Source organism: Doryrhamphus excisus, chromosome 13, assembly GCF_030265055.1.
Source record: "Doryrhamphus excisus isolate RoL2022-K1 chromosome 13, RoL_Dexc_1.0, whole genome shotgun sequence".
In the NCBI taxonomy this organism is placed as follows: Eukaryota; Metazoa; Chordata; class Actinopteri; order Syngnathiformes; family Syngnathidae; genus Doryrhamphus; species Doryrhamphus excisus.
Window position 1 is genome coordinate 12,224,457 of NC_080478.1, and position 24,122 is coordinate 12,248,578.

Below are 24,122 nucleotides of genomic sequence, written 5' to 3' on the forward strand. Positions count from 1 at the left end.
TTCAGTGAGATCTCATCATCTAATATACAGTGTATATATACTGTATATAAGTGATAAATCAGTTTTTATAGTTTTTGCATTATTCAAAAGGAAGTCATTTTTTGACAAGGAAATGATCATTTTCTGTAAATAATGTGACACTCAGCAAGGATGCAAGTGAGGTCATGGCCTTATAACAATGTATGTCAGAGCAGCACTACTAATGAGTATCTGGGGATGCTGCACATTATCAAGTGCTATTAAATCTATGGTATTAACATCCTGTTCCATGAACACAACAGCACTCCCAACAAATCCCCAGCTACTGGCAGGAATGAGACACCGACATGCCAACCCTGTTTCCAGGCACACAGGCATAACCATCAGTGTAATCTTACACACACAAAAACACATTCATTCTGATAAGAGATCAACACCGCTGGCTGTAGCGGAGATAAGAGGTGACTTATGACTGGCTTATGTAAAGCTTGAAGGCCTTGACAAGATGTTCTAGTTAGACATGGTACAAAGAGTCCGCATTTCCACCAATTTCATTAAATCCCTGCTTAATAGAATTAGAAAAAAATGTGTACAAAGTAGCGGATACAAAAAACAATTTTAGTTTAGCAAATTGAAAGTGAATAGTTTCAACATTAGGACAGAAGGGGTGTAACAGCACACATATTTATAATCAGATTTTTCAGAACAGAACATTCAGTACGGTTGAGAGGCGTTCAGAGTTCCCACATGGAACACATTGAGTGAGGAAAAGTAAGAGTAACCGCTTTGTGATATATTCACGAGTCTACTCCATGAATATATACGTGCAGCCAAGCTTTTGGCTAGCCACAGTCATGGTTTACGATCGTGCCATGGAGAAACCATAACGTGAAAACCCTCTTCTGTTGGTACAGTCTGCTGTTTGGGAATACTTTACACAAAGACAAGTAGAGGAGACAAAATTATTATAATTGTTATGTCATAGTCAAAGGCTATGGCAATGGCAATGGCAATTGACATTCTATTGTAAAAATGTATGCTCAGCCACAGCTGTGGGCATCCCTGTATAGTTAGAATGGTACAATCTCGGTCACATGAGTCGACGAGCTTAGTAGTTGTATCACACTCCTCCGAATCTAAATGTCTATTCTAAAACACAGCTAGAGGAAACTATTTATAATTTGGGTCTTGAGTTTGGCAAATCCTCATGTAGGCACATCACTTCTCGAAACGATGTGAAAAACCAACTCCCTGTTAACCTTGAGCAAGAACGTATACTCTAGGGGTCTAAACTCTTTTATAAGGCCAGTTCTAGCCATAAAGAAGCATTTATTTGTTCCACCGGATTTGGAGCATATTGTTTCACTTGACAGCAACAAAATGGAAGTGGCATTCCTTCACAGCTAACCACTTTCGGCAGTTTGTTTCGCAGGTGAATAAAGTTAGCTTGTCACTGTTGCTGTCCCAAGTGTCCCAACCACAACAACTGACGATGTCGCCAGACAGAGGAATACAAGGGAACTAGTGTTGTTCACAGACAGAAAACCTAGCAACAATTTGCTTTGTCTCTGAAATTCTACAGATTGCATTACTGTGGTGTGTGCATGCCGAAATTGTGCAGTATAGCACTTTACCAAATTTGTGAGACTTTGCAGACAGTGTACATGGCCTCATGGCTGCGAAGTCACACACGAACAAGCAGGGTATTTATCCAATATAGTTTTTTCCCCTGTCTCATTCTCCATGACATCGTCCATGAAAGAAGTATTTGTTTAGTACTTCCTCCAGCTTCCCTACGTGGGCTACCCATGTTTGGCTCTCTGTTTTCCTGAACAGGACACACAGCTGTTGTTTTGTTTTCACCTTTAGCTCCAATAAGCTATTTCTAACTCTGTAAGATGAGGAAAGAACGTCAAAATGATTTATGGTAAGCATGAGCCAGTGTTTGGCAATGACTTTTATACAGGTCAATACAATTATTTTTGACATTGAATTACTGATGACTGAAATGTTGACTTTTAATGCGGATGTGAGAATAAACAGAGTGCTATTAACTGATTCCTTGATTTAATACATGGCATGCTCTAGTCCAGGGGTGGGGAACCTTTTCCCTGACACTCTCGTCTTTTCCATCAATAGTGCAGACTGGAAAAAGCTGCATCCTGTATCCAACTGAATTCTCTTGGTATACACAGTGACATCTACTTTTGTTAATCTGCGCGGCAGCACGTATGTTCATATCTGTCTTCACTGATATTTACCCCGGCTTAGACGACTACAGTATAGCAACCCAAGCAATTCAGTCAATCAAATTTGTCCAGGATAAGCACTCAAATATGTACGGCAATTGTCCTACCAATCATATGCGTCCATGCATCACATGAACTACATGGAGTCGCCGACTGACAAGCACTTTGTAAGCCCCTGATTACCTTATTTTCACCATAAAGTTTCACGCTTGCCTCGAAAACAGGGTGTCATAAACTTTTTCAGCACAAGGTCCAAATTAAAAATGTTCCTCCCTCAACATAAAGCACCTTTATTTAACACTTTTGAGTCCATCATCCCTCATCCACAAACAGAAAGCAACACATGTTTACTCCTTTTCATAGAGGATGTCAGAGCCCATCGGATCAGCTCAACCAAACTGCTTTAGATGGGCAAAGCAGCGGTTCAATCCTCAATCTGCTTCAGGCACAAAACCCACAGCCAAATTAGCACAAGGCACAAGGAAGGATTTATGGCCATTTATTTAATTTGTCATTGACCAAAATCGTGGCGATGAATTACCCTTTTTCTCCCAGCACAATGTCATTTCCTGCTGACTATTTGGCCACAAAATGAGGCTATAGTTTTGTGAAGGGGTATTACGCAAGTAAGACAAGATTTGGCAAGAGAAAAAGCAAGCGCTACAGGAGTATATTCTGTTGTCTCTCATAGTATGTTGACAATTTTACAATAACAACATATAGATGTGGACATTATGCATGCGTATCAAATGTTTTACATGTAAGTACTTGTACTTCTATAGCAAGAAAAAACGCTGTACTAAGTATGCAGCATGTGGATGTTGTTCATAGCAGGCGATATTTATGCCAAAATCAGAAGTTGGGTTTGAGCCCGACTATGTGGCTAAGCCGATTTAAAATTGGCTCTGGTAAAAGCTGCCCTTCAATAACATTCATCGCTGACAGGGAGGCATTGTGGGTGAAGGCAGACGGTCAACAGAGGGACAGCAAATTCCAGCAAAAAATAAAAATCTTAGAACTCACCTTCTTTTTACTGCAATAGATTTGCCATTTCTTCTCATCGGGCAAAGCGAACATGGCCTCCCTGTTCTTATCAGTCAGATCCAGTTCGTCCTGCAAAAACAGAAGAGGTATTAATGTTAAACCATTGCACACGCCATATACTGCAGATATTGACTTGCATGAAATTATAGGGCAGCACCTATAGAATGACTTATAAGGGCATTCATGAGAAATGGTCATGCAAATCAAGTAGGAAAGTAGGAACGTTTATTTTAGTAATTGCTATGGGTCAATGGATGCATCAGGTTTGCATGGTGACATCTGATTCTCCAGCCCTCCCACTTTCAGCGTGGCTAAGTATTTTATATTCACCCTGCAAATCTGCTCAATTCTTCAGTTGGGTACACGGTGCCTCCTGCCCCTTTTGAAATGCATATGAGCCCAGGAAATGAGTCTGTGTTTGCCAGAGAGGAAAAGCAAAGTTTTGGGAGCGGATAGATGGCTAAATCTGGAACAGGACACAGAAGAAGAAATGCCTTGATGGACAAAGAAGAACATGATGAATGAAACTAAACTGGTGGACTACAAAAACTGAGATTATGATGCGATGCTTTCGAGCTAGGGCTTTGTGCTCAAGCTCAAAACTAATCTTCTCTTAATGGGTTTCGGTACCATGACGTCAGCCAGAAGTACCGCAACCCCCAAGACACCCCCAGAGTGAAGATGGCTAACAGTGCCAGGGGTGGTGGGGCCCCTTAAAGCCAGCCCAGTAGTTTCACAAGGTTTTTTTTTCAATCCATTCAGCTGGACAGGGTTGGCCTGAAGTGCACAGTGTGAGCCCGGCAAATTAAAAGGGTGACATCATCTCAGCCAATGAATTCAATAAAATAACTCATTACAGTCAGTTTGTAAAAGAAAAACGTCGCAATGGTGTGAACTTGAAGTACATGTAATACAAATAGAAACCAGAATAGACCTTTAGAATAACCAGTCCCGGCACGTTTTCTTTTCATTAGCATCATTGACTAAATGGGATTCTAACATTGAGTTTGTCCTTGCAACTTGCCCTTCTGCCCCCTCCCTCTTGTTTTCCTCTTCTTGCTACCCTGCAATTTAAACCAGTGATATGATATAAGTGTTTAATTAAACTCTTATGTAAACATAAACATCTCCTAAACTGGAGAAGAATTCCACAGATACCTAAATCTTGTTTTTCATTGCTGACGTACACCCAGCTCTCACATATCTCCCCTCTACATCATGCATGAAATTGAGATGCCTGAGGCATAGTGTCGGGCAGAGAGAAGTAGCCGAGAGATCAACTGTTGGGCACTGCTCCCATCTGGTTCAAATCCAAGGGTCTCATTCTCACTAATTTCCCCAGAAGCTCCAACTATCAGGTCTTCTAAATAACAACAGCTTGGACAGCAGGGCTTTGACCCGGTGAAGAGACAACAAGCCTGAGACAAGCTGACTTCTCAGACTATATGAGAATCCGGAGGATGTGGGGAGTAGATTGTGGTCTAAATTAAAATCTGTAAATATTAGTGGGAAAGTCTCTGTTTTTACTTTTGGCATGGGTACTGTCATGTATCCTCTTCACACTAATTCTATAGTTCGATGAGTTATGATTTTTTTTTTTTACACATAAGAATGTTACCCCACTATTAAGTTTTTGTGGATATTTATCTGTGTTAAAAAGACAGAGCGGGCGGCACGGTGGTCTAGTGGTTAGTGCGCAGACCTCACAGCTAGGAGACCAGGGTTCAATTCCACCGTCGGCCATCTCTGTGTGGAGTTTGCATGTTCTCCCCGTGCATGCGTGGGTTTTCTCCGGGTACTCCGGTTTCCTCCCACATTCCAAAAACATGCTAGGTTAATTGGTGACTCCAAATTGTCCATAGGTATGAATGTGAGTGTGAATGGTTGTTTGTCTATATGTGCCCTGGGATTGGCTGGCGACCAGTCCAGGTTGTACCCCGCCTCTCGCCCGAAGACAGCTGGGATTCCTTACCCTCGTAAGGAAAAAGCGGTAGAAAATGAATGAATGAAAAAGACAGAGTGAAGGGTGGTATGGAATGTTACATTTATAGGGAATGCTGTAATTTAACACATAATACCACCACCAATGAACACACACACACACAAGTTGGTCTGCTTCTGAACCAGAGAAGACATGCCAAAGTTAATGTGGAAATTTTTGTGCCATACCGGCCAGAAGACTTTTTCCTCATTATGCAAGAGTCCATCACTTTCTCCTACCTCACATTCCCCTCAGGTTCAAAATGTGTTCCAATAGCAGATCTGCTTCACATGGCCCTCCTTCATGACCCGTAGCAACACCCCAAAAAACGCACTCAAAAGCCCCCCCCCCAAAAAAAAAATAATATGTTACTTTCCACTTTGGCTGTGCAGAACCTTCTGTAAATGTGCCTCGGCCCACCTCCGCCAACAGACTCCAGTTGGGAATTCATGTAAACCAAAGCTAATATTGTTACACCTGCTGCTCAAAAGGGGAAAAATACAAACCATAGGGTGAGATCTCTTTCATATTTTTCACAGAACAGTGTAGAAATGTTACAAATTTTAAAAAGGTTTTCACAGTGGTCAACAGAATGACGGACAGGCCTTATCATTCAATTTCCTGTTTCTTGAGGCCTGCGGGCTTCTCAAATGTGCTGAAATGAGAATGAATACTGTAGCAAAAAGTGAGGCGAATACGTAGAGCAAAATACATGTTATTGTCGGAGATAAGCGTACTTTTAGGAGTAGAGTAGGAGTTATTTGATGTTCATACAATAGTAAGGACTGTCTTTAAAATAATCATCTAAACACAAACTCATAAATATCGCAAGGTTGTGATCATTTAAAAACTATTATCACAATAAAGGTGTCTAGGCTCATTATTTCATATGGTCCCGCAAATGACAAAATATAAGACATATGTTGATGGCATTCACACTACATTGAAGGAGGGCTGAGCATGGATCCCAAAGAAACCTGGTTTTAAAAAAGTCTAAAAAAATATGAACTGATATGGTTTATCCACTTCAAGAGGATGGACAGATGGACCAAATAGAGGATGACGGATGGTGTACAGAGGAAGTGTGAGGAAACTGGGATGTGTGTTTGAAATGAGTAGGTGTGAATGAAATGGGTGGGGGGTGTCTCTGTGTCAGCTCTTCCTCAATGGGCCACTCTGAATCGAGTGAGTCTGTTTATTAAGTGGTATTACAAGGGGGGTGGGTATGGTCTGGCTGGTGAATAAAGTTTTTACAGTATTGCTTTACTATTGGGTGGGCTATAATGTTATACTGTATGTCCTGCAGCCATCCTAAGTAAGACAGGAAGCCAGATGAAAGGCTCCAAAGAATTGTTAATATTTCAAGAGGTTATACAAGGTCTCAATGGGACTCGCAGGAAGCTGTAGATGCTCTTAATTACCCCAAAGACAAATCAGTCTGCATGTACAAGGTACTTAATAAATAATTGTGAAAATGTGTTGACTTAAGGGTAAGACTGAACAACTTGTGAAATATTACAAGATCAACGTCTTACTTTTGGTCTAAATGGATTTAGCAGTTCTATTTCCTTCCACATGCACGACAAGGTGCAATTTTAACGCCGTTGTTCAGTTAAGAATGTCTTGTCTCTCAGCAAGCTATTACTCGCCTACTGCCTCTGCCAAAAAAAGTCCAAACAGGGCTCAGCCACTTCCATAATATGGTTTCACTCATACTAACTTAAAATTACAAGTTAGCGCTTTAGAGTTGAAAAGCCAGACAGACAACTGTAAAGGCATGACAAGAGGAAAGGCGAAAGGAAAGAGGGTGCATCCCAGGGCGTGCACTGTGGAGGAAACTGGCTCCCTGTGGGTCAGCGGGTGGGGAACATTTCCATTTTCAGTTGTTATGCAACACCTTTTTTTATTTCCTCCCACTCAAAAGTCATACTGCGAGTAACATTCATGCTGTATGTAAAAAATCAAATCATAAAATCCAAGTTTAGGCTATATCTATCCACTTTCAAGTTTAGGCTAAAAATGGAAAAAAGAAAATCACTGACTGGGAGCCAAATACAGTGGCCACCATTGCTCAGACAGGCACATTGCCTGACAATAGAGAGCTGGACTAATGCCCAGAGTGTTTGGCTTTAAAGCACTCCAAAAGTACAGGATAGAGAAGCAAAGACTGAGGCGCCCGCTTAGGGAAAGGAAACAGATTAAAGGAGCAATGACTGAGAGCACTCAATCTTGTGAGCAGATCTGATTCCTCATTTGTTGCACTGTTTTTATATGTTCTTATCTTAAATGACAATGTCTAATTGCAAGAAGGTCAAAGGAGGTCAGGCCACAGACCTCTTCCCCCCCTTGTAATAAGGTAATAATGCACTTGACAAACGATCCAGATGATCTCAATTTGTAACATTCTTCCATGTTGCTCAACATTTAAAAAATAACCACAGTTGAAATGGTCTGAACTTAAGACAAGAAGCTCATGCATGTAGGATAATGATGAGTTTTACCAAGTCTATTTATTTAACCAAACTTCTGACCTGAGCATTCAAATACACTCTGGCATCAAGTCGGTCTTAATCATTTATGACAAACCCCCGAAGGTTTGTTAGGTTTTGTGAAGCATAATTTCCAATATCAGGTTCAGTGCATGTTACTAGAGGAAAACATTTCCCCTAGTAACTTCCCCAAGAACATAATAAAGAGTATAGAGTTACTACCTATTATTTTTGTGAGAAGGCAAAAGGTAAAAAAAAAAAAAGTGCCATTCTTTGACACAAAAACACATTGGTGTGCCTTATATTATTTTGACAGGGAAGTTCTAGCCTTGTTCTTACTCTAGCAGGATGAGTATGATGCACTGTGCAGTCGAGGCCCAGTGGAGAATCCCATTATGGAGGCGAGGACTTGTAGATGTAGTTTACTCCTACAGTTGGCCCAGATCTGTCGCTCCCACTCCAGAGACTCCATTCAGTATAATTCACCTCCTCAAGAGGGGCTTTTGATAGCAATAATCCCCTTCTGCCGTTGCCAAGGAAACCCTCTGCTATTCGCTATATGTCTTTATTTCTCCCCATGTTACAAATCATGCTTCTTGTGCTATCAACATTGTCAAAACTGTGAGACGAGTCAATATATTCTGGTTGTACAGATTGGCGGACAAGTGGTCAAATGCAATATGTCAGCATGTTGGAGGCAGCTGAATGAGTAAAACATACTGTATGGGGATTGGCAGATTGCCATTGTCATGTAGTGGATGTTTGTGGATTGGTCATCCAGTCCAAGCGAACATGAATCAAACAGTCACAGTGAGAGCGATCAGGCAACTGGAACATCATAACCGCTTCATCAAATGCTCTGATGCTTCTTAAAAGCAAACTCGAGGCATGACCCCAAAAACTGAACATTTGAGCTCGTGAAAAACAAAGTACCCATCCAACCATCTCAAAAATAATCTATTCACAACATGTGGAAGGGACTGAATCCAATGAGATGAGATGATGCCAAATCATTTTTTCTCAGGGGTCAGAAAAGTTGCAAAAGGTTTTGAAATCAGGGATGGGATCTCAATGTTTTTGTTCATCCCAAGCATCTGTGTCAGGCTCATCAACAGAAGCTGAAGATACACAATTGACTCCAAAATAAGCAGCAGGTCCTCCAGTCTTTGTGGTCTAGGGAAATGTTCCCATACTTTCACAAATAATAACTTGTAAGACTTTCACAAAAATCAAAAAGTGGGAGTATAAATAAGGAATACAGAATCTTCTATATAGAATCACCAGAGGAAAGAATCACCTCTAAGAAACCTCTAATACATATTTTGTAATTTAGAAGGTATATCTCCTCCAAGGGACTTGGACAGCCAGTCTAATAAAAACAATTGAGTGGTCTGCCGTGATGTCAACAAACACTAAACACATAAGAATCGGAGATACCTACCACCAGCTCTGAGAAGCGAGCATGCAGTTCCTCGGCAGGAGGCATGGGGGCGCTGAACTCCAGCAGCTGCAAGGGCACGCTGTCCTTTAGGTTGATTTCGGGGGGTTCACTGCTGCCGAAGCAACACAAGAACCCCAGACCCGGCCTTGTCCTCTTCCTTGGGGGCATGGTGGCTGCGTTGACAGGGGTGGCAGTGGTGGACTCGGACCCAGATTATTTAGGAAGGGATCAAGGGGGCGGGGGGGAGGGGAGTGGAGAGGACGAGGTTGCTATCTAGGTGGCATGATCTGGAAGAGAAGAAGAGAGACAATTAAAGATGGTTTATACCTAGTCTTCTCTAAAAGATTATCTTTACAATCGCATAACGTACACTGGAAGAGGTTTGAGGAAAAAAAGCAATGCTAGAAGAAAATTTATAAAGTCTAGAATACCTTAACAACAGCCTTTAACCACAAGCCTTCAAAATATTTACTTTTTAGTCCTTTCAGTTTATATTAGAGCTCGAGCAAAGAGCTCTGCAACAATAGAACACAAAGACGCCCGTCTTGACATCGGTTACACTTTCAACTCAACAAAGAGACCTCTTGACTGTGTGGTACAATCACGCCTGTGCAGTGTGTCTGTAAGTCGTTGTTCAGACATTGAGCTGCCCCCAGCAGTACCCTTTCACTTTTCAATAGCACAGAAACATTGTGTGTGTACAGTAGCGAATGACAATGCTACACTGTAGGTGGAAAAAAATACAAAGGACACACTAACCCCGGAGGATTTCCTCAATGCTGCAAAGAGGATATGGGTGGTCTGCCAACTGTATGACTAATGCAGTTTACACTCAAAAATCATAAACATACAAACGTGTATCGCAAGCAAGAAAAAGTCAATATAGCACAAATGTTAAAAGAACCATTAATGCAAATTATGAACCCATTCAAAAATCAAAACACAAACAAATTTATTCCACATTGATGCAGTGTTAATGCAATTTAGCAATCGTTTCACATCTATTTAATTTGATTAGGAACTTTAATTTCCACAAAAATCCACAATATACTTCAAGTTGACTGAGCACAATTCCTACAGCCATCACTCTCTCTCACATTCACTCAGCAGAGGCGTTTGCATTTCGTTGTCTAAAAATAGGAGAATCGTCAATTATTTATGAATGTGCCACCAGGCCCTCAACACTCAACATGAGATTGGGCGCGGTGGCAGAGGGAGGTGGGAGGGGGGGCATACTTCAAATGTGGCCTTTTGACACTGCTCATTTTTCTGCCACAGAGAAGAGATGTGCACTACTGTTTTCCCCCTTCATTTGTACTGTACAACATGCAAATGCTCAATTTGATACCGTCATTCTCCATCACCAAAGAATAACAAGCAAACAGAAAAAAAACCCATCTGAGTTTAGTTCCTTATCATTTGAATTCTTACGGAGGGGTACAATTTTCAATTTCCACCCACAAATTGAAGTTAATGGAGTTTAATTAAAATACATCTAATTACCATAAATCTAATAGTGATGTTTGGGTACTCGAGGGTCTGGCCCAGCTTCACACTGGACCAAAGCCAAAACAAACAGTCGAGAAATTCAGACACTAATTGACACACGGTTTTATGAGTTTGTTGTCATGCAGTAAAAATGGCTGGATATTATGTAAACATTAAGAGGCCAACAAACATTCCGCCGACCCCTAATGTTGTTTATTAAGCAACTGTGTTAATTGGTGACTCTTGGCCGGAATGTACATCCAAGTCATTATGGACTGAAATCAATACCACGATGCCTTATGTCGATTAAGTTACAGATTAGATACATTATTTAGTACAATTAATGAATTATACATTATGATATGCTCTTCTTTAGAAAGGTTTTCTCTTTTTTATAAGCTAATTACTAGGGCTGAGCCGGATACTCATTTTAGACGAGTATTCGTTACGGTAATGCATTTTTGCCGAGTAGGAGTATGTAACGAGTACAGCTCATCATTATCTGTACATGTGCTGAAGGAAAATCCTCATTGGGTAACTACTTATATATTTATTCTTCACACTGTGATTGGCCAGTCACATACAGTGCCTAAATAATACCCACTTCAGGCTTATGCCCCCACCCACTCCAAGTACAGATACAGATTCAGATATTTTAGATGGGTGGGTTAACAGATCTAGATAGTGGTGTACTCGCTCATTCCTACCAATTACATATTAAAGAAGAGGGCTGCTTTGATGGCAACAAATAACCTCATACTACTTAAAACAACTTTTTTTCTGACACTGCAGAACATAGTAAGTACATGCTTTGTACATTCTTGTACAAGTTGACGCCACATCTTTATGATGGATTAAAGTCAGTCTGCAACAAACCTGTGTGCGTTTATGGGTGCACACTCGCCCACAGAGCCCCACGTGTCGTCAGTCTTCACTCAACACCAGTCCCGCTGGCCTGCTTCCAGCACAGTGAAAGTAGGCCAAGGACCAATATATACGGGTCAGTCTCCTGAATGGGGTACCAGAGAGGGTGCCGTCACGTCAAGGGGCATGACACATGGACTGCAGTGGTTTGCAGCTATAACCGAATTCAACTAGAGAAGCACTTGGAGAGCGCAAACCTCCGCCACGCATCATAGTTCCCCCCATATGGTGATTCACACCAAAATAATCTACATTTTTTTGGATCAGTCTTTGATATTATGTAGAAGCTGTTGGAAACATGTCCTGTATTTTTTTCCCCAAGTGTTCTGATCATTTTTGTGGTGTTACCATCAATGACCGAGCCTGGGCTGTCTTCCCCGGTATGCAGCCCTTGAGCCCCATGACACTTGCCGAAGACAGTTGACGGGCAGCTAGATCGATCACTCACAACCTGAAAGCCGCATCACATGCACCTCCCCACGTATTCTCCATGACGAGGGTATGTCTATGAAGCACAAAATGACTGCTTCAAAAAACATGAGATGTTGCGAGCACATATGCTTATATGTGACCACATATTAGCTAGTTTGTTTTTTCTTTTTATTTAATTGTTAAAAGTGACTCTGAATGAAATGCATGTTTTATCGTTTATACATGTTAATATCAGAAAGGGATTAACATATTTTTTTCTATTTCCAATCTGGTAGAGAATGTTTAAGATCTTAGTGGTTCCACTTTATCAAAAGGTGATAACATTGTCATATTGTTATAATAATAATCAATATAATGTTTAAAACCATGATACTCCTGCCACAGCCCATTATAAGGATATTTTAAAGACTTTGGCGCTCTGTAGCTTAGTGCTAATTGAAGCCACTCCAGTTTGTGTGTCAATTGCTGCGTTGCTTGTCATGACAGTCATCAACTTTTGGAAAAAAAACATGCAACCCACACCAGTAGAAAGCGCAAAACCACAGACACACTTTGATGAATTCCCTGCTCATGTTGCACGGCATGCACCCAGCTATATGGTCACATGTTCACACGTGTTCAAAAATCACACACTCCCACTCGAGGCTCAGATGTAAGCACATTTAGCATACTCACACACCATGAGCCCTGAAGAAGAGAGAGGTGCCTGCTGGCAGCTCAAAGTTTGATGGGTCTGGAGTGCAGCCGAGCATAGCGTAAGAGAGAGAGAGAGAAATGTGAAGGTGGTGATGGAAAGAGGGAGGGAGTTTTAAAGGGAGATACAGTACTTCTGCCACTTCTCATTCAACCCACTAGCTCGCTCAATGGTCCCCTGTGCCTGGAAGTAGGTCAGTGGAAGAGGAGGAGGGAGCAGCACTGACGTTAGATGGGTTGCTATAGTGTACGATTGAGTGTGTGTGCTTTTGCAACTGAGTGTGCCAAGGAGCTGCAAATCTGTACGTTTGCCGGTCTGAAATAGTCTGCAAGAAAGGCACTGTACTGTGAATGGAGAGACATGAAGTTAATTAAAGGCAGTCGACTTGGATCAGTTATAAGCAAGCGGCTAGCATCTACTGTACAATCATAATAATATGTGTTTCTCATGTCACCTGCTGAAACATTGAAGTGATGGCTCTTTCAAGTATGTGCAAAATCAACACACATTTTACAGCATTGTGATACTTCTCTTCTAAACCTGTTGTACTGGTCAAGAACTGAAAGAGGAAAGCACACTCATACTTAAACCTTGCAAATGCTTGATAAACAACAACAATTGGACTGGAGCAATGCGACCCATTGGAAGTTGTTGCCCCAGACATGGCACTCTCTCCAGAATGCCCTTCCTTGCATCTGTCCAATGACTAATGGACCAAGCCTTCATTTTTTTCTATCCTTCAAAGCCACTGGCTCCAAGCCAAATCACCTGGGAAATAGAGAATTCAGTCTCTCACAGACTCCATTAAGACCCATGGCCACCCACAGTTACTAATTCAGGCATTGGGGAAACCACGTTGGTCTAACCTTCCCAGGGTCAGAGATCATACTGCGGTTACTGAGTTGCAGTAATATAGCACACTGTACGCTGTAATTGTATGCATACACAATTTCCAAACACTGGTGTGCACGATAAAAGTATCCCAAGACCACATCAATGATGAGATGCTTTTCCCTTGCAAGTGAACTCTGGTGCGGTGCAGTTCACTTGCATTCAAATTACATGGGCCATTATTAAATTAAAAACAAAGAGCATGCATAAATTACAGTACTTAAATGGATGATGTTGATGATGTGACAGTCAACTTTCATGGTAAAATACATTCTTAACCAATGCAGAAATGAATGCAAACTTACCAAATAAGCTAAGTAGCACTGAGTGCATTAACATTCCTGAGATGTGACATCACCAGACTAATATGGTAGCGATCTCAGTGGTAAGCAGGGAGCTGCAGCCTTAAATGACAAATGACCGGAGCTGACAGCTAAAGGAACCGAGAATATTTCACGGTACATTTACATGCAATGCATTCCTGCACTCATTCTGAAAGCACATATTCCACGTGGGGAGTTAATGGGATTTCATGAGAATCTATGGACCTGGACAATGGGCTGGTTTTGGTTCGGACAAATCTATCCCGTGGTCTAGTGTGATCCATAGTTTGGTCTTCTTTTTGCAGAAAGAATATGTGCCATCTATCACATTACTGGTACCAGAGCAAACACACTAGGTGAGTGTGACAGAATCCAAATCTCCTTAATAGAAGAAGCTACTGATGAGGGGTGTTGTGCCTACGTGCATCTTCCAGGATGATTCAAAACATCGGAAATCCACCCTTTCATTAAAGCCCTGACCCCCCCTTGTGCCATTCCTTGCAACCACCCAAATTCCTGTGCCTCTTTCAATTGTTTCCTCTCTGCAATCAGATAGGGGAAGCTATGAAGATGAGACAGCTGAAAACCTTTTCAGCTGTTGGGCTGGGAGTATGTCTGTGATATTGTCAGACATAGGACTACATTAGAAGTCCATTTCTGTCCGTCAAGGTGCTATACATATGTACCCCCTATACGGTTATTTGATTCAAACATAATGTTGTATCTTCTCCGAGGTTCTTCAAACAACAACTTAGTATTTGTGGTTGGCCTTCAGTATCAAATCTTAAGCACCTTAGCTGTCTGTTTCACAGCCAACTTTCAGGAATTCTCTGAGGTCTTGTTGGCTTCCAGCATAAATGAAAACAAACACAAGCACCTGTGGTTTTAACAGGGCTGAGAAACACAGTAACCCACCTCACCCATAAAAAGGAAATGCGAAAACAAAACCACTGGAAATAGAGGAGGGGGCTGACTGATGTTTCTGATGCTCTAGGGACGTCTTTATAGCAGTTTAATTGGGTTTGATTTCTGAAAAAGTGAAGTAATTTCCTGCTGTGTAGAATGTTGATGGCATGGCCCACAAAAAGTGCAAGCATTTATGGCAACTGTGCATTTTAGATGTTTTCCTTTGATGAAAAAGGCCTTAAAACCAACATTAGGGTGATTTAATTGAACAGTTGCAGTTCGAAATGAGAGCATGTTCATCATAAGGTACTGCAAAAGTCATCATAATAATCAACATTTTTCATTATCTTTCAGTAGTGGTGAGTACATTTTAAAATTTAGAATTCTTAAGGCTTTTTATAGGGCCTTCAATTATTCATGGTATTTCATCATTCACCCGAGTCTCGGAACTTAACTGCTATGAAAAGTGGAGTTCTACTGTAACGAATATGGGGGTGATATAACAGTCACAAATTGTTGGATGAACATATTTTGGCTAGGGGTGTCACAGGCTGTCATGTCAGAACATCTGGCAAGATTCAAACATGACAAAATTTCTCATTGAAAAAAAAAAAATCAATCATGCAAAAAATGAAAATGAACTTGATATGTTTGCCCGCGGGCGGCACGGCGGTCGAGTGGTTAGCACGCACACCTCACAGCGAGGAGACCAGGGTTCAATTCCACCCTCGGCCATCTCTGTGTGGAGTTTGCATGTTCTCCCTGTGCATGCATGGGTTTTCTCCGGGTACTCCGGTTTCCTCCCACATTCTAAAAACATGCTAGGTTAATTGGCGACTCCAAATTGTCCATAGGTAAGAATGTGAATGGTTGTTTGTCTATATGTGCCCTGTGATTGGCTGGCCACCAGTCCAGGGTGTACCCCGCCTCTCGCCCAAAGACAGCTGGGATAGGCTCCAGCACCCCCGCGGCCCTTGTGAGGAAAAAGCGGTAGAAAATGAATGAATGAATGAATGAATGTTTCACCGCCTTAATACATTGCCATGTGCATGTACTATATGTCCATTTTCCTCATAGAACAAATTAAATTAGTAGAGTGAAATAGGTTGGCATCTATTTTTAAATATTTTTTCATTTGACTTTTGTTTAAATCTCGTCTCATCAAGCACACCCCATTTTGTGAACTGTGTCACACCTAATTGGCACAAATATAACATTTCAGCTTGGTACCAAACTTGAAATTCCAGAAGTCTCAAAGCTGTTCAACCATATCCTGATTGAATGTTTCATGGCAGTCATTTTGCACAAAATAACTGTCCTCCACATAAAACATTGTCTTTCCATGTCAGAAAACAACAATGCAGGATACTTTACTCAACAGCTGCAGCATAGAGGACGAGGGGCTTCTGGGTAATGTCTGGAATTCTCTACTGTGACAGTTATAGCCACACAAACAGGGGTAACCCTCTGAAGTGACCAGCAGTTTTTTTTAAATAGCCTACAGTAATACAACACTAAATGAAGGCACTATAAAGAGAAGCTATGCCTACACATCATAAGCCCCAGAAAGTGTGTCACTGGCACAAATATAATAGTCAGTGAGTGGACTTCCCGTAAAAGGACAGAGAGGAAAATACCATCACTTCTTCTAAATCTCCTACCTGGAGTTTGGTTTTGAAAACCATGTAAGCAGTTAATTTGGAATACAACATGATAATACCATCCAAAAAATCAGATGGTTGAATTTAAGCAGCTTTTCAGACATACTCCCTTTTTTCTGCTATCCTAATGAAAAGGTTGTTAAGCTGCCAGTCAGCAGCAGGCCTGACGAGATAAGGGGCCTCACGGTAGCTAAGCGACTCTTCCCCGCTCTCCCACTAATCCTGCGAGAGCCCTTCATAACGATCAATAAAATATGAAAAGGTCTGAGAGTGCTGACAGCAGCAGGGGATGCGTCTGTATGCAACGTGTGAGTTCTCAACTTTCATTAACGCCTTCTCAACATGCTGAATCTTTTAGCGGTAATGGTATCACTGTGTTTGCTCTGTGGCACTGAAGAGTGAATTAAGAATAATCACTTAATTAGATGGAAATGTGATGTTTGTAAAGCCAAAAGACAATGACAAAAATAGTTTCAACCATAGAATGCAAACCATTGCAAACAATCAATTACATGGCATAACATGTTTGTGTTTACAAATGGCAGCAACAACTAAAAAGCAGTAGTAAAGTAAAAGTAGTAAACCTTGAGATGTCTGCATGGAATGTTTTCCATCCATAAAATCTCATACTTAGGAAAACCCTTACAAAAGGCAACCATAACTAATTTCATATGTGGAAATCTGGAGCTCTGATGCATTCATCAGCGTGCATTTGACACACGGCAAGGATTTACAGCTACGATTACAGCCTCTGAACTGTTGCAGACAAAGATTCCACATGGGAAATGAGAGCTTTAAAAACCTCTTAAGATAGGGAACCCTGGAAATCGAGGATAGAGTGTTTATGTTGGTCTAGACTTCCACGGCATGTTTGGGCTTCCCTGGGAAACATGGGTAGAGTCAACATGAAAGCAAAAAGCATTTTTTAATTTTTTAATTTAAAAGATCAAATATGTTTTGTGAATGATACTGTGTTGAGCTGTGGAGTCTCAGGGAGTAGAGGTTCAGCAGATATGGTATAATTGGCAACCAGAGGGTTGGCTATGAAATTGATGAACCAAAACAGACCTTAACCCATCACATAATACACTAGCATTTCCTCCCACCTAAACACATTCCAACCCTCCCTATTCTATCATTAATCTTGATTCTACTTGGTGTACAGTATATGGGGATATTATTAGCTGCTTTGATCTAAGGTTGATTTCACACTTGTCTGGTATGGTCCAGCTGGCATGGTTAGTTTGATCAAGTGTGAAGGCTATCATCCGGTAACCTGTTGTGAACCAAATGGAAACAAGACCACTTCAAAAGGTGGTCTCATTTTTTAGATGTAAATAATTTTGAATTGATACATAAATGTTAATAATTAATTATCAAATAACATAATAGTGTTGGGGAATAAAGTTGGGATACGGAAGTGCAGCAGCCCCTGGAAGAGCACTTTTGTGACAAAATGGCATACCCAGATCAATGGAAGACTACCCGATGCCATAACATACCATTCATCATAGTGTACTACTAGTATCACTTGTGCACCATACAAAAAGGCCATATACTAACATTCCATCACATCATGTGACAGAAACATGAGAGACAGTCAGATCGGCATGTCAGCATAAAATGTCGGCACTAAACGCAGAGCTTTGTTTATACTGCATAGTCACCTTTCAGGTGAAATTTCTCATCGTTTGACACACTACAGCAAAAAACCCAACTTGATTATTTGTTACTCACAAGTTTCCCTTTAAAAGTTTAGTGCTTTCACAACAACATTGATGCAGGATGGTTCCAATTTGTGGTTTTATTGTAGCTTTTTGGCTGAATAACCACTTGGATTTTCTAGTATATCGCTTATCCTCATTAGGGTCACAGGTGAGCTGGAGCCTATGCCAGCTCCCAGCCTCCTTTTGTATGTCAATCTGAATGGTATAAGTAGCTGCTCCTGCCATGGCAATTTAGATGTCTGCAGTAGTCTATTTCCAGTTAAAAAAAACAGTGCGATGTGGTGCATGAATAAAATGACTCTAAACATCTGTAGCAGTAGAGTGTATGCAATCTCGTACTGAGTGTAGTACAGTAGGTACAGTATGTCTATTACTCACAATGACCGTCTGAGTTTACAAGTATCAATATCAAGATCAAGTAGCTCACTCACCCACTTCAAACAGACTATGCTGAGAGATGGATCGCTCCTGCGTCGCGTCACATGGAATAAAGAACAAGGGTTTCAGCAAAAGAAGAGATGCCGTTTTTAAATATCCTTCAGGCGGCCACCCATTATCTTGGAGTTTATGGTTTTAGTAATTTGGTGCCAGATTTCCAAGACATTGCTGGATACTACAATGTATTTTCGCTGAAGCTGCTGTGTTATGTCCGCTTTCCTGCTCTGAACTTGTGAGCGGAGATCTGGGTTTCAGCTGACAGAACTGAGAGCAAGTTGTTTGCATTGTCCCAACTCCCTTCTCTTTCTCCCACCCCCTTTCCATCATCCACTCTCACCACACGTGTTTGAATCATTCCCCGATTCATGGAATCCTGTCCCCATTACAACAACCATATAAAGATTAATACGGTATTGCCATGAATTTGTACTATGTCCATTTTACAAAATGTGGCTCTGTATTTTACCCATTCAAGTAGTGAACACAGAAAGCACACACTATTACACATTGGGTGTGGGGGGTGTAATTATTTCCACCTCCAATACCATAGACGGCACTATGCCTCCTTTTACACCAGTGTTTTGCTTTTTTTTTCCCCCATTTGTGCTATTACGCCACTGACTTTCCCCGAGAAACAGGAAAAACAACCCAGTTAGCCAATTTGATGCACACTATGTGATCCTATAAAGCCACACTTCCGTCATGATAATGGATATATATCGATTTATCAAACCATTAAAAAAACAGGTTGATGAATTGACATAAGTGTATGCGCATCCGCTCCATCTTTCTGTGGTGTACAGGTTGGGAAAGAAGAGGGTTCACTCTGCATGTGTCTGTGCTAATTGGCTCTATATCAAATGAACACAAAAGAGAGTGAGCATCCTCTCACCTATTAAGTCTTATCGGAGAGGCGGCAGCTACATGAGTACTAGCAGTTAGCACAAGAAGCGGTGAAGTCTTATATATGTTTATAATTAATAGCACATTTATCAACCAGCAAAAGAGCAAAACAACACATTACAGTCATTGCAAATGTCGTATTTACAATCAAAAGGTGAAACTTGCGGACATACTGAGCTAACAACCTTGTTGCACAAGAACGGTGAAGTTTGAGTAAGTCGAACTCACATGTCGATATCAACATTAACAGCTAAACTGGTATGATATGATCGCACAGATTATTAATGGTTGATTCAGTCGTCCCTTGCGGTTCAAGCTTTGCAACTTCACTCTCATGTTTTTTTTATATACTGTATGTAAACTATAAATCATGCTATTTTGTGGTTGAATATGGTTTATTATTAGTCAAAAATGTGCATATTGAAGAAAAAGTTACATATTATTGCCTACATTGTCAATCCTAAAAATGGCTGAATTAACTAAACATGCTTAAGCCATTAAGATGTATTCAAATTGTGAATGTAGAATTCTCCATTGGCCACTAGGTGTCAGTAATTGTCCGGCGAGCAACAGACTTCACGAAAAAACTATTTGGCATTGGTTATATCAAACCCGCATCTCTGGATCTATATGTGCACTCATCAGCCTACTTGTGTCTAACGTCGCAAAGTTTATGTTCTTTGAGACACTCCCCCCCCCCCCCCCCCCCGGCGGTAAGCTAACCACGAATACATCCCAGAAAAGGGACATCTAAGAAGAAAACAGAGTTGAATTCTGCATGGACAGATGCCATTGTCTTCTTTGCAACAATGCTGGCTTACCCGTATGCTTGATATGTGCCGGGAAATCAGCAAACAACAAAAAAACATTAACAACAAGTACTTGGCATTAACAGTGTAAGTCATAGTGGCTGTGTGCAAGTTGTCAGAAGCCAAGAAATAGACAGGAAATGACCCTTTAGGCAGCCTATGGTCTGCCTTACAACCGTACCCTCCACCCATGACATTCCCTTCCGAAGCAACCTGTGGTTTGTGGGGGATATCACACACACACGCTACCCCTTTTCCTGACACAGAATCACAAAAGGCACAAAGGCACACACGCCAAAACAAACACATGTACTTCATTAGGGAAAACCTTTCTGACCCACACAGGAAAAGGAATCCCTCAAGTCCAATCAGACAAAACGGGTGAGACTCTTGATTGTACAAATTTCTGCTGCTGGCTGCACGCAGCAAGTAAAAGTGATGGGCAGAGGGGTCAGCTGCAGGACGTCATCCCAGTGGCGTACTAGTATGTTGCTAGGACGATAAGAGGTCACCAAGTGCAAATATTAGTATCTCACACCTTTGTACTGGTCTGTCACAGTCTTGGTATTTTATGTATATTAACAAAGCTGTCAATATCCTGGAGTACCCAGGTCATATAAAAACCACCAATCATCAGATGTCTCCTGAATTAAGGTGTTGCAGGAACGTCACACTCAACAATACAATAACATTTTCTAAAATAGCATTAACCTGGATTCCAAATTTATATGCTTTGATTTGACATACCATAACTCATCAGTGAACCTGTTCATCTCAATAGACTGAATCTTTATCCAATAATTTAGGTTTAATAAGGTTTGGATTACTTTCCTCGCCTCCTCCAACTTAATGAATTCACCTGCTAAAGAAGGGCCAAAGCCCCGCCTCTAAATCATGTGGTAAATCCCATTATGGCCTGGTAAATTGCAGTGGCTTATTAATTACAATGCAGTTGGCCGCCAATGATTATCAGCAACTTTATGGTGCACAGTGTGTAGCTCGTGCTAAAACAAAATTGTCAGTTGGACAATTGCATGTCTGTGTGGTCACTGTGTGTACCAAAGAGATGAGTGCATACTGTGGGCATTGCTGTGGTAAGCTTGAACTGTCCTATGGGTAATTATGTTCAACATGCGTGACTTTTGGGTGCCCTTTTAAATTACATTGCATAGTAAATGTCAAACCCGATCAATCAGTTTCAAAGTATGTCTGCCACTGATATAAACAACTTTCTTCCTCCAAACACATCAGTAAGCAGTGAGGTGATACATAGCTTCAGACAGCCTGTCAAATCATCTGCCAGGTAGCTGGGTGATGTTTGCTCGGCTAAACTAAGTACCTGGATACACCTGGCAGTAGTAGAAGCTTGGAGGAAAAAAGAAACTGTTGCTGCCTCCATGTGGGAATATTCGCAATGAGCAAAATGAACCCATCAAAGAGTCAGTATGCCCAATTTATTCCAAAGTCATAGCAACGTAAAAAGGCAACAAAACAAACTCCACCTCAAACATAGAAATAGCACAAAATAATGTACATTGACAGAAATTCAGAGCAAAATAAATACTGCTCTTTAATACAGTTGACCTTTTCAATTGTATTCAACAGCATTTCAAAAAATGTTGTAAACATTAAGACAGTACAAATTGCCTATGAGATAATACATGTTAATTCCACAATTGCACAGAGTGAAAGATGACATATTCAAGAAAATGTCACCTAAGATTTTATGTATAGTATATCTATGTGTATTTGCATGTTTTCCCCGTGAGTGCGTGGGTTCTCTGAGTACTCCGGTTTCCTCCCACATTCCAAAAACATGTTAGGTTAATTGGCAACACCAAATTGTCCATAGGTATGAATGAGAGTCTGAGCAACACCTCCAGACTTTAGCAGTGAAAGGTAGCAAGGGCCTCACCTAAAACCAATCTCTGCTGGAGGTAAGTCCAATAATAAGGTTGCATGTTCCTTAATGTATTATTGGGGTTTTCTTTCAACCAAACAGCTCTTTGTTTTGTTTAATCCAAGAATTACCCTGGACGGCATACTGCAACCAATCATTTCTTTCAGTTCTGCATGGAGACTAACTGCCTGGAAGGATAAAAACACCACTGCACAAAAACAAATCACTGCAGAAAGCCTTAGCACTGCATATTTGAAGGCAACTTAATTGCAAGTTGGTCATAGATTACAATATAAGAATCTACCTCCCAAAGGCTTACAGAGAAAACACCCATAAAGCTAAATATATTGTAACTGTAGTCATTATGGAGTTTATAGGGAAATTCTTGTTGAAACTACTATGCCTTTATAACTTTCACCGCTCCTGTACAATTTGTATCTACTTACTAGCACTCGCTCTTCGTACATCCAAAACAAATACCTGGTTTTACGCAGCATTAACTCAGTGTAAACAGGCATTTAATCTAGTCATTTGTGCGGGCCGGCTTGGACTGGACTGCTTTTGGGGTGTTTTGCAAAAGTGCTGATGGTATGAATGGCTTTTTTGTTCTTGATGCAGACCGGACAGGGTCAGAGGTCAGCCAACTGCTTGCTACACAGTACCTCCGCTGTCTGCCTGGGTTTGTGCCAGCTAGATTCTGTCATTTACTGACAGTGGTCCAACTTTCCGCAGACTGACTCATGAAAGCTTCATCATGAAAGCCAGCGATATTGTGGCTTGATCTTTGGGCATGAGACCATCAGTGGGAATGAATAGTAAATCCATGGTTTTATTTCATAGTGAGGCTGCCAAAAACAGGCAAAAGAATCACACATGTGAGACAACAAATGATGACATCTTTAGATAAAAACTGGTATTTTATTTTAATACATCTTTTCACAGAGTTGCAGGTGTATAAATGTTAAGAGAAAGCCTACATGAGAATCCTAATGGGAAAAAAATGAACTGATGGTAAAACTAAAAAGTTTGTGGGCCTTGGTCTGTTTCCAGATGCTTCCATTCAAAAATATGTTTTTCATATTCCACTTGCAAGGATAAGTGGCAACATGGGAACATCTATCTGCAGAGTGGAACTTCAGCTGTACAGCAGCCACTACATTTTAAGGCTGACATTTATCCCCCCGTCGAAGAAAAAAAAAAAAACCAAACCGCTTTAGGGGACTTAGTGACTGCAAAGTGAACCTCAAAATGTTTTAAGTCCTCCATCTGGGCTTGTCTAGGTGTAAATTGTTCCTTACAAAGCTGGGAATTACGGTTTTACATTCTCCCCAAAGAATTACACATGTCAATGTATGGTTAAGTCCAATCGAAAAGTTTAGTCCAATTCCACACAGCATAGAAACAGAAGGTAGTCTTACTGCACCGTCATAGCTATGACAGTATCTCTACAGAAACATCTGGGAGTCATCGACATGGCTGAAGTAGGCCCCCTGTGAACAGGTGTGAGTCTGCTCATGGCCTTGTGACCTTTTTCATGACCTCTCCTCTCTTGTTATGGGCTATGAACTCTTTGAACCTGATGGCACCGTTGAACGTAGACCTAGCGGTCTGAACAGCCAAGGTCACGTTACCTGATACTGCGGGGTGAAAGTCATAGGAGTGTGTTTACTAAGTTTGAAGGCTAGAACGGATTAATAACAGAGTCCAGAAGGTCTGAATGTGCTTTAACCAAATGTAACCAAATGCACAGAAATGATGACTGAAAGGGATAAACGAACTTTGGATGTTAATTTTACCTTGAAGACTTGATTGTTGACCAATATACTAACTACAAAGCAGCCTT

The 24,122-nt window shown here is 41.0% G+C and overlaps 1 protein-coding gene across 3 annotated transcripts in view; it reads right to left on the minus strand.

The window, feature by feature from the left end:
- The window catches only part of daam2 (dishevelled associated activator of morphogenesis 2), a 76,060-nt gene that overhangs the window by 39,733 nt on the left and 12,205 nt on the right, over nucleotides 1–24,122 (minus strand). Inside the window, exons 2-4 of one of the 3 annotated variants that reach the window (XM_058091422.1) lie at nucleotides 18,661–18,697; nucleotides 9,184–9,470; nucleotides 3,252–3,341 (exon numbers count right to left, since the gene is read on the minus strand). In XM_058091422.1, the coding sequence (XP_057947405.1) occupies nucleotides 3,252–3,341; nucleotides 9,184–9,351 (258 nt within the window). In that variant the 5' untranslated portion in view covers nucleotides 9,352–9,470; nucleotides 18,661–18,697. Of the gene's footprint in view, nucleotides 1–3,251; nucleotides 3,342–9,183; nucleotides 9,471–18,660; nucleotides 18,953–24,122 lie in introns of those variants that run through there. The other 2 variants (XM_058091421.1, XM_058091419.1) reach the window with 2 other exon arrangements.